Genomic DNA, 15,812 nt, shown 5'->3' on the forward strand with positions numbered 1-15,812 from the left:
AAAAAAACCCAACCAAAAAAAAAATCAAGATAGCTCAGTAGGTAAAGGTACTTGCCACGAAGTTTGACGACCAGAGTTTGATGCCCTGGACCCACATGTTGGAAGGAGACTACTGGAAGTTGTCCTCTGACCTCCACAAGGGTGCAGAGCACAGTGCTAGACACTAAGTGGGTGATGAGAAGCGAGCCTTAGGACCGGCTCTATAGCTTAAAGGATCGCTTTTGACCTAGCAGGGGAAGTCCGGTAGTTCATCAGGTTTGGTTCCATTGCCAGATCAGCAGCAGCACCACCAGCCCCACTATTCAGGCTCCTAGGCATCTGTCCCAGAAAATAGCCTCCGGGCGCTCGGGCCACATCCAGGCCGCCACACCCATAGGTTTGGCAACTGCGGGTGTGCTGTGTAGTTTGGCTCTCCTCCTGCCTCTTTGGGCCAATCCTGGATCCGCTGGAACTCACCTGCTCCGCAGGTACGCCAAGCCGAGGCGTGGCGAGGCGCGGCGGCGGGCGTGGCCGAGGCGGGAGGGGCGGGGCGAGGCTGCTGTGGGCGGGGACAGAGCCCGTTGAAGCTCCAGGCGCAAGGCCCCTGCCGCCAGTCGCCGCAGTGACTGCCGGGATGCGCCGCAGCGAATGGTCGCGCGGGGCGCCGCTCTGAGTGACCTTTCACCCGCGCCCAGCGGCCTCGGGCGGCGGCACAAGGCGGAAGCCATGGCGGAGGCGGCCGGCGAGGCGGGTGCGAGCGAGCGGGACCCAGACGCGGACCGCGCGCGCCGGCGGCTGCGGGTTCTGTCGGGCCATCTGCTGGGCCGGCCCCAGGAGGCTCCGAGTACCAATGAGTGCAAAGCGCGGAGAGCCGCGTCGGCGGCCGGGGCGTCGCCTGCCGCCACTCCCGCCGCTCCAGAGTCGGGCACCATCCCCAAGAAGCGGTGAGTAGCGGCCCGGGAAGGAGCTGGCGGCGGGAGGCCACGCGCGGCCTGGGTTGAGGGAGAGGAGAGCACGGGAGTGGGCAGGGAGTTGACACGGTGGGCGGAAGGCGTTCCGGGAGTACATCAGCTTGCGGACTGGGAGTGGACCAGACACACTGGACTCTGTCGGGAAGGGGCGGGATGGCTTGCTCGGATTTTGGTCTCCTTTTGAAGGAAACGCATTTCATGACCTCGTGGGGAGAAAGGTTTAAGTGAATCCCCTCTTGGTTTTTTTTTTTTTTTTTTTTTTTTTTTTTTTGGATGTTAGAAACTCATTCTCTATCTTGGAACGCGTAGCAGGAGGGTTCTCAATCCACGAGGAGAAGGAGGTGTGAATTTGCACTAGATAATCTGATTTCTGCTAATTCTCAAAAGCCTGGGTGCGGGCAGGTTGGGGTGGGGATCGTTGGTACTCTGGGGAAAGGTGTGGAGTGGTTTCTGTAGGGTAGGGTTACCACTTCCTTATGGTCATGGGTTCTCAATTTAAAGAAGGAAACCAGTAAGTGAGTTAAGAAGCAGTAGATTTCAAGCATTAGTGACTTAAGACTTTTGTATTCCAGTTACTGATCCTGTAAGAAGCTAAAAGACAGGAGTCTGAACGAGGAATTTTTGTAAAATCTTCAGACCACTGGAGGAGAGTCTCTTATCTCTGATGAAAGCTATGGCAAGATAATGTTTTCTGAGATGATCAGTTTGGAAAAACTTGGAGAATGGGGGAAAAAAAGATCTTGTTAACTTGAAAGTGCACTTTCAAAGTGCTGGAGATGGTGCTAAATCCATTACTTTTAAGTTCCTAAGCTATTAGGTAGATGCAGCAGTCTCCCATCTTACAGATGAAGAAATTAGAGAAACGATTTAAGTGTACTGCAGGTAGCAGGTACCCGTGTTACAGTTTGCACATCAAAAGCAAATCAAATGGACTGCTTGATTAATTGAACCCATGTAAGTTCTTACTGCATACACACTGTACCAGAAATGCAGGGACTCTGAAATGGGCCATTCACTGTAGGGCACTTATAATACAGTATAAGACATTTAACTGGTAATTGAAACTCATGGTCATTTAGCCCCAGTTTTGAGTAACTGTATTTGCTGGGATAAAGGCTTTTCTAAGCCAGGTTTTTCTGTGTAAATCATGGTGGACAAACAGAATGGTGACAGGTAAAGAAGGTTAGGGACTAGAGAACTGCCCGACTCAAGTTTGGCAGAAGCTGTGAGAATGACAAGGGATGAGGGCTCTGGAGGGGAAATGTGAACATCAGATTTACTTTTCAGAAAGGATGTGGAATGGAAATGAAGATTTGGTTGGTACTGTGATGATTGGAGACAGACCTAGGTTTGGATTTCATTAGGTCATTTTACCCTGTAAACTTTCTGTCTCTCTCAGAGCTCTGTCTCCTCATCCTAAGAAAGATGCCGTGGCGGATGTGGTAGTGTACACCTATAATCCCAGCACTTGGGAGCTAGAGGCCGGAGACCCTGTCTTAGAAACATGAAAACAAATCCAAAAAAACAAAAGAGCTCGTCCCTGCTTTGCATTTTTGCTTTGGCAACAGAAAGATGTTCACTGTACTGTCTGTTACACAAGATCTCAGCAAATAGCTGTAGTTGTTTATGTCTAAAGACAGACAGTGGTTATGAATCTCATATCTTAATGCATGATGCTGGCTATTACATGGCTATTTTCTCATTTGCATGTATCTGTGTGATTAAACATTTATATGCACATACACGAAATTAAGTAGGTAGGGCAGGTTTCCTTAAGACTGGATTTATTGGCCTTTGCCTTCAGCATTTAGAAAAGAAATAGCAATGCTCTGATGTAATAGGTAAGACTACTTGTTTTTTGTTTGTTTGTTTATTTGTTTTGGTTTTGGTTTTTTTTTGAGACAGGTTTTCTCTATGTGGCCCTGGCCGCCCTATAATTTGCTTTGTAGACCAGGTTCACTTTGGACTCTACCTGCATCTGCCTCCTGAATGCTGGGATTAAGGGCATGTGCCACCACTGCCAGACTGGGTAAGACTTCTTAAGGCTGAGGGTAATTGCTCTACGTAGGGGTGGTCCTTGGCTGTCAAAGACTGAAGTTGTCCTTAACCTAGGTACAACTGCAGCCCACTATGGCATAGGGTAAAGGTGGGAGGAAGCTCAGGGTTAGCTGGGAGGTGATGACATCTACACTGTAGAACTACTCGGAAGTTTAATCAGAATGCTTATTTAATTCAGTGTAAGTACACTACTACCATCTATGAAGTGAGACACAAAACCATGTGTCAGGAAGCATCAGAAGCTTTCTCAGAGTCATTCTGCTTGATTATTGTTCATTGGGAAACCCGAGTCTTTCCAATTCCTGCTTCTTAGCTGGGTCTAAACATCTACAGCAGCAAGAACCAAACCTAAAGGGAAGGCACATTTTGGAGCAAGGAGGAGCTGAGGTTCATACCCAGCAAGGTTGATTACAGCTGGGCTCAGTGCTTTTGGAATCTCTTGGTGGTTTGCGTGTTACTCCTCTTTCGGTACTCTGGGTCGTGGTATTGGTTATCATTGATTTTTGTCATGATTGCATATACTTACATTGATCATAAGCTTGGAGCAGTGACTTCCTAACGCTCCATGCTTTCAGTCCTCCAGTGGAATAGTCAGGCATATGTTTGTTTAGTGAATATTTGCAGATAAATTGCTTTATGACAAATGTTGTACTAGGGTGACAGTAAAGCCTTTTAGAGGCTCCAGGACAAGCTCCAGTAATTGAAGTGCTGCCCTGTAGATGGATGCAGACTCTCTGGGGTTAGATGCTTCCTGAGGAAGGTTTGAAAAGCACTGTTGATACTTTGATGGACAGATTAGATAAGGAGGAAAGCTTGTTGTGTCACAGTGAGGAGCCTTGGAAGTACACGTTGTATTTAGGTGACAGTTGAATGTGGGTAGAGATGGGAGTAGATGAAAAGAGGAAGGCAGTGGTAGGCCTTGAGCGCTGTGGTTCACAGGCAATCAGTATCCATTCGTGGAAGTAGCATGCTGCAGTGCGCAAAGCTGTTCCCTTATGGAACTTGGATTCTAGTTGGTAGAGGCAGTGGACAAATAATGATCTCATGTGAGGTGGTGAGAGACATAGAAAGGAAACAGCTGAGAGGCTGGTGAGTGTAGGAGCCTCACCGTAAGCTGGACAGGGACAGCTTGGACTGGGAATGGTCAGTTGTTGCTGGCACTGAGACTGAGGTGCAGTAAGGATGTGCACCATGCAAGCAAGGCAAGGGCTCCATTCCTGAGTTATAGTCCCAGCCTACATATGTCATTCTTTCAAAATGTATTATTTAAGGGCATGGGAGGCAGCTCAGTTGGTAAAAGGTGTGTCTACAAGCATGAAGACTTGCGTTTGACCCACAGCATCCATGAAAAAGTCATATGTCCATTGTCAGGGAGGTGGAGACAGGTGGCTCCCAGGAGCTTTTTGGCCAGTGAGCCTAACCTATTGAGTTCCAGGCCAAAGAGAGACCCGGTGGCGGGTGGGAGGGGGAGGGGGTTGGGGAAGAGGTAAAGTTTTTGAAGGCCAGCCTTGGAGGGATCATTTAGCACATGTCACAACTTTGGTAAGTGTTCTCCAGAAGAGAGAAAGCTAAATTGACTTCTTGCAAATGTTGATGGCAACCCATAGCTTTGTTGCTATAACAAAGCTTATTTGTACTTATGACAACGGTTTTTGGAAAAATTAAAGCTTATTTTGGTAGCTATATCAAATGAAGTAGTGTGATGTGAGTTCTCAGCTGGGCATTCTATGATGGTGCCAGTAGGAGTTTTACTCTGAGTACGTTTACAGCCAAGGCACCATACTAAAGCATGCGCACACTACATTATGTTTCCTCATTGACAGGGTTGGACAAAGGTGGTGGTATATGTCATTCACAGATGACGAAGTAGGAGCTCAGCTAATTTTGTTGGTCTAGTGATAGGCAGTTGTGAAATGAATGAGAAGGTATTTCAGCTCTGGCCTCAGCTCTATCCCAGCTCATTTCCCGTCCTGTTTTCCTGTTGTTACACCATGGTATTTATTTCTGGGGTAAAGTTGTCAAGTTGCTTTCCTTCATGTGCTAAGCTTAAAGCCATTTGTGATAATAATTGAATACTTTGTCTTGTATTTAATGTGTTAGTTATGTTGTATTATTGATAAATTAGAAATATCCTACCAATGTAAAATTCAAAATTTAGGAAATTGTAAAGTGTGGTTTAGAAAGATAGGTTAGCTGCTTATAAGTTAATGAGTGAGTCTTGTTGCTCCGCTGTGGGAGAAGATGGTGTTGGTAATAAAAGAGAACAGGGAGAACGAGGGAGAACCAAGAGTAGATGAGAAGAAGAGGGGTCTTAGAGGATTTACTTTTTGGTTTAGACTGTTTGGAGTAAGAAGCCTTGATGTATTAATCTTCAGTTTACACATTGACATAAACCAGACCTTCTCCCATGTTCCTCATGTCCGGAGATTATAGTGGAGTTGTCTCCAAGTTCACTTAGTTTGAATATCTGGGAGGAAATTTAGTGATCTGCTTTTAGGCTACAGAAAAATGGAATGCTGTTGTAGTCCCATGAGATACTTTCTTTATAGGTCTTTAAAAGCAGATATTAATCCTTTATTTTCTTATAATTAAAGAGATTTCTGCTATTTGTGTGATTAGTATGTTAATTTCAGCCCTAAATTAAATCAGAGGGTCTTGAGTGGAGCCCACCCTTGAGTACCATAGTGACTACTGCCTTCACTTTGTTAGATTTTTCCGGATAATATCCTTCCCAATGTGGTGGTACAACAAGACACACCAGAAATAAAAACGTTGGTTGGAGTTGTTGTTTAACAGTTAAGACATTACTGCTCTTACCCAGGACCTGAGTTTGGTCTCCGCCACCCTCATGTTGGTTCACAACTATCTTTTACAACTCAAGTTTAAGGGGATTTTATACCCTCTTCTGGCTTCTGAGGGCACCAGGCAGGCATGTGGTACACATAATAAAAGCAGGCAAAACATACACATAAAAAATTTAAAAAGGAAATGAGATGTCATCTATTATAGATAGAATATGGTTTACCCTGAATTAGATGGCGCGTGTAATAGGCAGTGTTAGACTTCAGGCTTTCTCTGTGGGGAGATAGCTCCAGGTGGCTAACATGAGAGAGTATTTTAAAGAAGAGATTGGTTGGTGCTTTTTCTAAGAATTCATTGAGTATTTTGATCACCTCTGTCCTCAGAGTGAGCATGAGACTGGGGACAGACTTTCATGCTTGTATTGAAGTTTTCTAGGGTTAGAAACAGGAGCTGTGGAATGGAAATATGGCTGGAATGTTTCTGAAGAAATGAGAGAAACAGGTTAAAGAAGCTACCTAGAGCCTGAATAATCTTCATTGTTTGTTGCCCTGTGCTGTGGTCACCATTGCTGTTGCAGTAGGTCACACAGAACCCTTGACAGGGCAGCTTATGACGGGGAGAATCTGTCTCAATCAGTCCTTTTAGGCCTGTTTCTCATCTTTGATACCATGATCGATGTACTGTAGTTACATACCATATATTCTATAACTGGATCGTCCTCTCTTCTTTGATGTTTGTTTTCCTCCAGATGCAAAGCATATTGTTATTGTTTCACAGATAATGTGGGAATGGTATATGGATCAAAAACTTATTTGAATTGTTGTAAATATGCACATGTATATATGTCATGTTTATGTGTGTGTATGCCTGTGTGTGCATATACATAGGAGGCCTGACGTTGGTATTGGTATCTTTCTTGATTGTTCCCTAATTTATTTATTTAAAGATTTTAATAATTTGTGTGTGTCTGAGTGGGGGCTTGTGCTTATGAGTACCATGTCTGGGTAGGCCAGAAGAGAGAATCTGATCCCTGGAATGAATGTTACCAGTATCTGTGAACTACCTGATAGAGATGCTTGGAATTGAACTTGGTTGACCCACAAATGAAGTGCAGACTTAACTATTGAGCCAGCTTTCCAGCCCAACATTTCCTTTTTAAAATGGTGAATTGATTTTTTAATTATATGTGTAGGTCTCCAGTCCTATACTTCTTTTGTAAAAAGGCCAGAAGAGCACATTGGAGTGTGGGTTCTGGGAACTGAACCTAGGTCCTGTGCAAGAGCATCAAGTGATCTTAGGTGCTGAGTCATATCCCAGTCCCTACTTTATTTACTGAGATGGGGCCTCTCACTGAACCTGGATCTTGCAAATTCCTGAATTTTAACTACCTGACTTGGTTTTGGAGTCCTCTGATTTTGTGCCCTAAGTGCTGTGATTACAGGTGACAGTCTTACTTTCCCAACTCTTTTTTTGTGGGTTCTGGGCATCTAAACTCCAGTCTCTTACTCTTGTATAGCAAACACTTTTATCTACTAAACTGTGTTCCCAACCTGGTGTCCACTTTATATGAATGAGTGTGTGTGTGAGAGAGAGCGTGTTGCAAACATGTGGAGGCCAGAGGAAAGTATCTTCTTCAGTCATTCTTTTGCCTACCTTATTTTTTCAGACAGGGTTTCTTGTGGAAGCTTATTGGTTCACATAGAACCAGTAAGGTAGGGCAGCAAGCCCCAGTAATCCTTCTGTGACTCCCTTCTAGTGCTGGGATCACATACACATACCACGGTGTCTAGTTTTTTATGTGGATTTAGAGGATCCATGCTCAGGTCTTTACACTTGCACAACAAATGCTTTACTGATGGAGGCTGTAATTGTTCATTTTGTTCACCTTGATTATTGAAAAGTATTCCATTGTATCTTAGGGTTTTATTGCTGTGAACAGACACCATAACCAAGGACAACATTTAATTGGGGCTGGCTTATAGGTTTAGAGATTCAGTCCATTATCATCAAGGCAGGAGCATGGCAGCATCCAGGCAGGCATGGTGCAGGAAGAGCATCTTCATCTGAAGACCACTTGGAGAAGACTGGTCCCCAGATGGTTAGGAGTAGGCTTTCATTGACCACTCCCACATTGACATTTTTCCTCCAACAAGGCCACACCTCCTAATAGTGCCACTCCCTAGGCAAAGCATATTCAAACCACCGCACATTGTATATCTATTATTATAGCTTGTCCACTTTGTTATTAATGAGTATTTGAGTAATTGATATTCAATTTTAGTTGTTTTAATATGAGGTTTCTAGTAGTGAATGTTCTGTAAACATTACTGGGAAAGAAGAGGCTAAATGGATTAGTTTCATATTTAATGAGTTTGGTTTTCAGTGGTGTTTACTATGTAGTATATCTACAGTGTGTGTAATCTTCTTAACTATGCCAGTTAGTTGAGATAGTAACTTTTAACCAGGTACCAAATCATTCTTGTAAAGTGATTAAGTAGGATTTAAGAAGCATTCATTGTGTGTGTCTGTGCATGTACGTGCACCTGCAAGAGTGTACATTTGAAGTCAAAGGACGACTTTGTGGAGTTGATCTTCTGAATTTACCTGGCTTTAAGAATTGAACTCCGGTCCCTGGCTTTCGTGACAGGCAAGCGCAATCATTTTCTGAGACACGAACATGAAATTAGCTCAGTGATTAAGTATTTGTGAACTTAGAAGATTTTGGCTAAAAGCACAAATCTAAGTCTGTTTTCCAGTTACATATTTAATTTTGAGTTACAAGCAAGTCATTATTGGCTATAGTCTTTAAGTTTCATAAGCATATAAAAGATCAGGTTTTACGTTTTCTTAAAATAAGGCTCTCAGCATCTGCCTTTGATTCTCAAGCATTTTTTAGTTAATGTTGGATTTTTAGTAGTTGATTGTGCTTACTTATTAAAGAAAACTTAGGTTTCCAGTAACTCAGTTACTACTGATGAGTGTCCTGCTTCCTAGCCGTGAGGAGCTGTAGATACCCACCCTCCTGTCTTTCACTGAGCCCACTGCTGTGAGTACATTTGATACGTTGTTGTTGTTGTTGTAGTAAGCTTGACCTTACTTACCAGGGGTTTTGATCAGAATACCAGTTCTGTTCTTGCCAATCACCTCACTCTAAGTCTCTGTTCTTTTTATGGTTATTCAGTTAGAAACTGCATACCATCAAGTAGGCAATACTTATGTTCTGAAACCTGGAGTAAAGCAGTAAGAATTACCCAGTTCACAGACTTTATAGTGCCTGCTCAGATTACCTGGTTGGAATCAGCGTTTCTTCTAACGGAGCTTGAACTTTGCTAGAATCCAGCTTCAGGGCTATTAAAATACCACCTAGTTTGCCAGGCCAACTAAAGATTTTATATAATTGGTTTCTTCTTAATCAAAGGAAATCCAGTGTTTTGTTACATGCATTGGTTAGGATGATTGTTTTTAAGCATTAATTTGAGGTAGATGAAAGCGGAAAAGATGCAGTTTTTTTAATTATTGTGTATGTGTACACAGGGACTTGAAGCCAGGCCTTTGTGCATGTTAGACAAGTGCCACGTCATGAACCGTACCCAGTCCTTAGTTCATTCTTCTACATCTATCTCAGTGGCTTTCACCACGCTGTGGGGACTTTTAAGATGCTATCTCTTCCAAGACTTATTTATAAATTGATAACTACTGGCTGATTCTAAGTGAATGAATGTTTTGCTAGTTCCTCCAACTCTACACACATGTGCTGTGTTTGGTTATTCCCAGAACTCCATTGTTTTTCTTCATGTTTCATTATCTAGATGCTTAAGCCCAACTTGTCTGTTTAACAACACTGAGTTTTAACCCAAGTCATGTTTTTTTATTTTTTCCATTTCTTTGACTAAAGTAATAAGTAAACTTCAAAAGGACTAATCACTTTGAAATTTTCATCCCTATCTCTTATCAGTCTGATAGATCAAGGACATTTCTTTATCTGTGACTTAAAAGATGATTATCTTTACTGACAACTCAGACAAAATTTTGATTTTTTTTCTAATGTTCTGGCCTTGTCAGTGGTCTCTGTTTGTCAGTGGGCTTTCTTTTCTTTTTCTTTTTAAAAGTCTCTCTTTTAAATGATTTCCATTATGAAAGCAGTCTTTGCTCAGGGAAACTGAGTGCTGCATGCTGGCGCTGTGTTAGCTCCTATCATTGTACAAGTGATTGACAGTCTGTTGGAGCATGCTCGACACGTACTACGATATAGAGGGTGTAATAAATGTTATAATTGCTGTGTACAGAGGGAGTCATAAATCCTGAGGAAGATAGGAGATGCATTTTCAAAGAGGCTTTGGGACTGGCTCTCTTGACTAGTAGTTCTTGAGGGGGAGAAGGGCACTTCAGAGACGGGACTTGGAGCAGGTACAGAGATAAGCAGACATAACAGGGCATGATGTTCCAGGAGTTATGGTAACTTTTTTTTTGTGTCTGGGAATAGCTGATAGGGAATAGCTGGAGAGTGAGTGAGCAGTTCTTTAAAGCTCTTGTCATTACTATTACTTTATGTGTATGGGTGCTTTACTTTGTGTGTGTATCTGTGTACCACGTTCAGGGTGCCTGCAGAGGCAAGTGTGAGCAGTTTTAAAGCAAAATGAGGTGGCAGCGTGACATAGGAAATACTGTCGTACCCCGTGCTTCCCACCGATGCTGCCTATCTCTTTCCCGCAGAGCTTTGTACTTCAGTCACGTGGGTGCAGACATTCTTGTGCTCTCTACCTCTGCTTGGCTGTTCAGTCTGTGTCAGCTCCAGAGAACTGGAAGTTTACATGCCACCACAGTGAAGCCAAACTCTGCCCTCTTGTTGACCCATTCATTGCTGAGCTCTCTGAACCCACCTTTCTGCTAGTGCAGTGGGCTTTTGTTCTCTTTCTCTTGGTGCTAATCTCTGGACTTAGAGAACAACTTGATTTTATAGCACTGACTTTAAGTGTTGTGTTCCTTGCTTAGTAGATGATTCTTCTATTCTTGACTTCTGCGGACACCTTAAGGTAGTACTTACTGTGTGTGGATAGCCCTGTTGGAATATCCGAATAGTGCTTGTTCAAAAATGTGGATTCTGAGTGCCCACTGCCAGAAATTCTAGTCATAGGTTAGGTTTAGGGTGGCAGCCAGAGCTGTGCAATTAAAGTGAGTAATGTTCATTCTCTCTCTCTCTCTCTCTCTCTCTCTCTCTCTCTCTCTCTCTCTCTCTGTTTCCTTATGGAACAGGACATGGATTTGTGCATACTTAGCACAGGATTTTTTTCTGCAGAGTTGCTTAGTAGGCACTTGTGCTTTTCTTCCTCTTAAAAGCCTTAAAAATATTTTTATTTTATGTAACTGGTGTCTGGCCTATATGTATGACTGTACACCATATAAATCAATACCTGTGGAGACTGGAGCATTGGATCCCTGGAACTGGAGGGTACTGGGAATTAAACCTGGGCCCTTAGGAAGAATAACAAGTGCTCTTAATTGCTGAGCCATCTTTCCAGTACACCTTCCTTTTTTTTTTTTTTTTTTTTTGGTAACAATTCTCTGCATTACTAAATCCCGTATTTATGTTTGTATTCGACTGGCAACAAATAGCACACAGACAGCTTACTGCATGAAGGACTAAATACGGCAGCTGGCACTGAAACACAGCAGGGCATCAGGGGAACTGGCTTGATTGAAGTGTGACCTGGTAGTGTGCAGGTTTTGTCATGAGGCATTTTGTGTAGGTGGCAAGAGGATTATCTTGTTGGATCATTCTAGAACCCTGATCTTGGCAGAGTCCTGCAATTAATCATGTAGATCATACAGCACATGTATCTCCACCAAGTTGGAGCCAGTTGGGTTTGTCTGCTCTGCCCTGTAGTGTGTTCCCAGCTCAGGACTCTAGTTCTGTGATGAATTAGACTTCAGATTTTGCAAGTGGAAGTTCTCTTAGGAACATTCAGAGATAGCACAGTCCTGCACAGAAAGCAGAACTAGTGCTTGATGCTGTTTGACGTGGTGCCTTTTTCTGTGTGAGAAATAAAAATAATCAGATAAAGGTAGGGTGGTGAGTTTTATATCAGGCAGCAGGAAATAATACACGATTCAGATGCTAACCAAAACCTAATAACGGTCAGTTTATTTTATAAGTCAGACGTTACATCTCACAACTAGGCATTTATAGATTGTTAATGTTTTCTCTAAAATAACTCAAGCGATTGTACATAGTACCAAGCTTTTTATAGTAACTCCCTATTTGAAAGGGGATTTGTTTCACTGTCAGATTCAGGCAGTGTACATTGTGAACATTTTTGAAAGCTTTCTTACTGAGTTTTTAAAAATAATTTTGTAAGGTTGTCAGTCTAGGTATGAAGACTTTAAATTTATTTTAAAGACCTACATTTTAAGTTAAACTTAGAATAAAGTCAGTATTATACCTTTCTCCTCTTCTCTTTACATTTCTAGTGAGAACTCCATTTTTCTTTTCAATAAAGAAGTTGGTGGAAATCAAACTTCATTTGTAGCGTTTCTCTCATCTTCCCTTCCCGCTCTAGCCCAGGCTGAACTGGAACCTCTGATCCTGTCTGAGCTTCCCGACTACTGACATTACAGGGACATATCACCATACCTTGGTGTATGGGATTTTTTCATAGTGTATTTTTTCAAGAAGTGTGTATGTCATCACTTCTTATGTCACATGATCTCTTTGGTTGTACCAGTCTTGAATCACAAACCAGATAATAAAGATCTGTATTAGAAAATCTTGAGGGGTTAGGTTTCTGCTCACTGTGTCCATGTGCAGAAGTGCCTGGCACTGAGGTGGGTTAGCTGGGCCAGCACTGAGGTGGGTTAGCTGGGCCAGCACTGAGGTGGGTTAGCTGGGCCAGCACTGAGGTGGGTTAGCTGGGCCAGCACTGAGGTGGGTTAGCTGGGCCAGCACTGAGGTGGGTTAGCTGGGCCAGCACTGAGGCTTTAGTGGCATTACTCTTCTCACTTTCCCCAAAGCTACTTTTCTCATTTCAAACCGTAGCAGATAGGTCGCAGTTCTGACTAAGAAGTAAGATGTCTTTCATTAGAATTTTACCAGAAAAACTTAGTAGCTAACTGATCTTAAAAAAAGTTGTTAACCTAGAGTAAAAGTAAGCGAGGTACTTTTTTCCTTGTCCTGACTCGGAATGAGAGTACCATGCTTAGAAAAAATAATGGCACAAGCTATGCACTAAACCCAGAATCTTGTAACTTATTATTGAGGAGGAGTGAGGATCTGGTTTGTCTCCAAGGGGCAGATCTCATTTAAGATCAAATAAAAGAACTTATGGATTACTAATAACAATACTAACCCTAAATATAGTATTTCAACTAGTGACTGAGTAATAGGCTTGGGGAGTGGGAAAAAGTTTGTAGACCACACATCTCCTAAGAGAATGCTGCCACCTTGTGTATATGCAATGCTATTCTATAAGTACCCATTTTCTTTTGTTGCAACAAGTAATTTTTTCTTTTTCATATCTGTACTACTTGATTCTGCAAGTTTGTAGAACATGTTTTAATATGGTAAAATCAAGCCAACCCTTTTGGCAGTAGGAAGAGTCTTGGGTTTTACATCCTCGAATTTGGTATAGTTAGCTTCAGGAGTTTGAATGCTTGGGACAGGATACTAGTTTACTTCTGGTTTAGTTGTGAACAGCTTCCTTTTATTGGAATGTTTGGGAAAGCTAAGGATTTTAAAAAATTTTTCATTGCAGTTTTCCTGGTGCTTTGCGATTATTATTCCAAATGGTAGAGCTTACTATGAACGGGGAAGAGATCAGCCATTAGATTCACTGATGCAGCTGTTCCTTGATTGTTAAATGCTCCCATCAGGCCCAGAGCAGAATGACCACAGTAAGAATTTAGAATAGTGCCTTTGAGAAAATATTAAAATGGTGAAAAGAGGGCTTTTAAAATTATCTTGGTTACCTGAGGGTATAATTCAGCAGGTTTTAGATATTGTCATGAGACTGGGTTGAATGTTCTCTAGGTAAAACTTCTTTATCTAGAAAATGTGGGACAGGGCACTTTCTAAAGATCTTTTGAGGATTTGGATTTTATAATATGTGAAGCTTTTACTCCTTACAGATGTTGAAGCAGTTAGGGGCAGTTGCTAAATTAGAGGTCTGTCGTGGCTCATGGTTTGGAGGTTTTCCTCTGTGACTGGTACCTGTAGTTTTACTGCTGCCATTGGTGAGGCATCGTATCACATAGCAGCACGTGGCAGAGTGAATTAGTCATTCTTTGCCCGGGCTGTAAGAAAGAGACCAGGGATGCACAGTCCCCCTTTAAGACATGTCCCTAATGCCTCTAGACCTGCCTGCTAAGGGCTCTCTCATCTTACAACACCGTGCCCCTGGGGGGCACAGTTATTTTTAGTTTCTGTTTTTTAATTTCATCCCTGGCCTTTATTATTTTCTCACTCCGGCTTTCAGGCCTGGGCTGTTGTTTCCTTCCTGAGGGGTTCACTAAGTCTGAAAGTGCTCTGAAGTCTGGATGTCAGCAGAGACATCTAAGCTTTCTCATAACTGCCGTTGCTCTATCCTAGAGCTTCTGATAGGGTTTGGTTTTTGTTTTTGAGTTTAGGGATTTTTAAATTTCCTCTTTGATTTCTCCAGTTAACCACAAGAGTGTTTGCTCAATCTTTGTTTGTAGAGTGTCTATAGTTTCTCTTATTATCATTATTATCTAATAAGATATACATTTTTTCTTTTTAACTTGATAAGACTTGATTTAGGGCCTAAAATGTAGCAGTACTTAATTTGAAATCTGCTTTATTAACATGTCTGTAGTAGTCAAACTATCTTTTAAAAAAGCCTTTTAAAGATTGATTCTTTGTGAATTTCCTGTCATGTACCTGTCATACTACCTTATAAATTGGTTTGTTTTATTACAGCAGAAAAATAAAAAGTTCTTATGTTTTTCTAACACATGTAAAAGTAAGTTCCCATTCAAGTGCGTTCCTAGTTTTAGCTGCAAAGTTATTTAGGCCATCTTACACTACTGATATGCACGCCTAGGGACCACACCCAGAATTTTGAGCGTGCTAGGCTGTGTCTCTGCTTTAAACTCAGTGTTGAAGATGAGACAATCATCTCCTAAGTCCACTCCTCTTCATTTCCTTTTGAGTGCATTATATTTGTTGATTGTTGCTTACTGTGAGGCGCATACAGCTCATCACAATGACTTTATATTTAAAATTGCTAATATGTAGACATTTTCATGTTTACATTTTTTTTCAACTAGCCGTAATGGGCATAAGGTCTTTGAATTGTGAAAATTAAAAGTCAATGATACATTGTTTGGTTTTGGAATATTTAGCAAGTCTTCTTTAAAAACAGCTTAAAAGTTACTTTAGTGTGTGTGTGTGTGTGTGTGTGTGTGTGTGTGTGTGTGTGTGTGTGTGTGAGGGGGAAGGAGAGAATAGTTATTAGTCATAAGAGACAAATTGAGCAGGAAAAGACTGAAACAAGGGAATAAGACAATGTTTTCTTAGTATCTTTTAATTTACACCAGCAATGTTGATGACATGAATACCTATCGTGAGACTAATTAAGTAATTTTTGGGGGATGTTTTGGAAAGAATACTAAGAAAAAAAGGCTGAAGTGTAAGGTTGGCATCTAAAGTCGGTAATAATTGATCTTGGTGTTTGTCTTAGTGGTTTTACATTTTTTAGTATTAAGTTTGGAAATAGTAGTAGTTGCTGATAGTATGATTATGTAGAAACTCATAAAATGAAATTTAATCAAGTATGAGGGAGGGAGAGGGAGAATGAGCGTATGAGCGTGCATGAGAGCATTGTATATAGGTATGTGATAAGCCCATAGAATGCAGAGCTGTTGGATTCTCTAGGTACTTGAGAGCCACCCCATTTGGGTCCTGATTGCTAAACTTAAGTCCTCTGTATGAGTGTCACAGACTTTCAACTGCTGATCCATCTCTAGCACCAGGATACATGTATTTTTTTT

General features: G+C 41.9%; 1 protein-coding gene across 2 annotated transcripts in view; it reads left to right on the top strand.

Moving 5' to 3' along the window:
• Positions 1-597: 597 nt before the first annotated feature.
• Positions 598-15,812, top strand: part of AGPS (alkylglycerone phosphate synthase) — a 107,450-nt gene continuing 92,235 nt past the window's right edge. The window contains exon 1 of one of the 2 annotated variants that reach the window (XM_080928209.1): positions 598-923. In XM_080928209.1, coding sequence (XP_080784335.1) covers positions 628-923 — 296 coding nt within the window. In that variant the 5' untranslated portion in view covers positions 598-627. The remainder of the gene's footprint in view (positions 924-15,812) is intronic. The other variant, XM_080928208.1, reaches the window with a different exon arrangement.

The sequence above is a fragment of the Micromys minutus genome (genome assembly GCF_963924665.1).
Source record: "Micromys minutus genome assembly, chromosome: 13".
NCBI classification, from domain to species: Eukaryota; Metazoa; Chordata; class Mammalia; order Rodentia; family Muridae; genus Micromys; species Micromys minutus.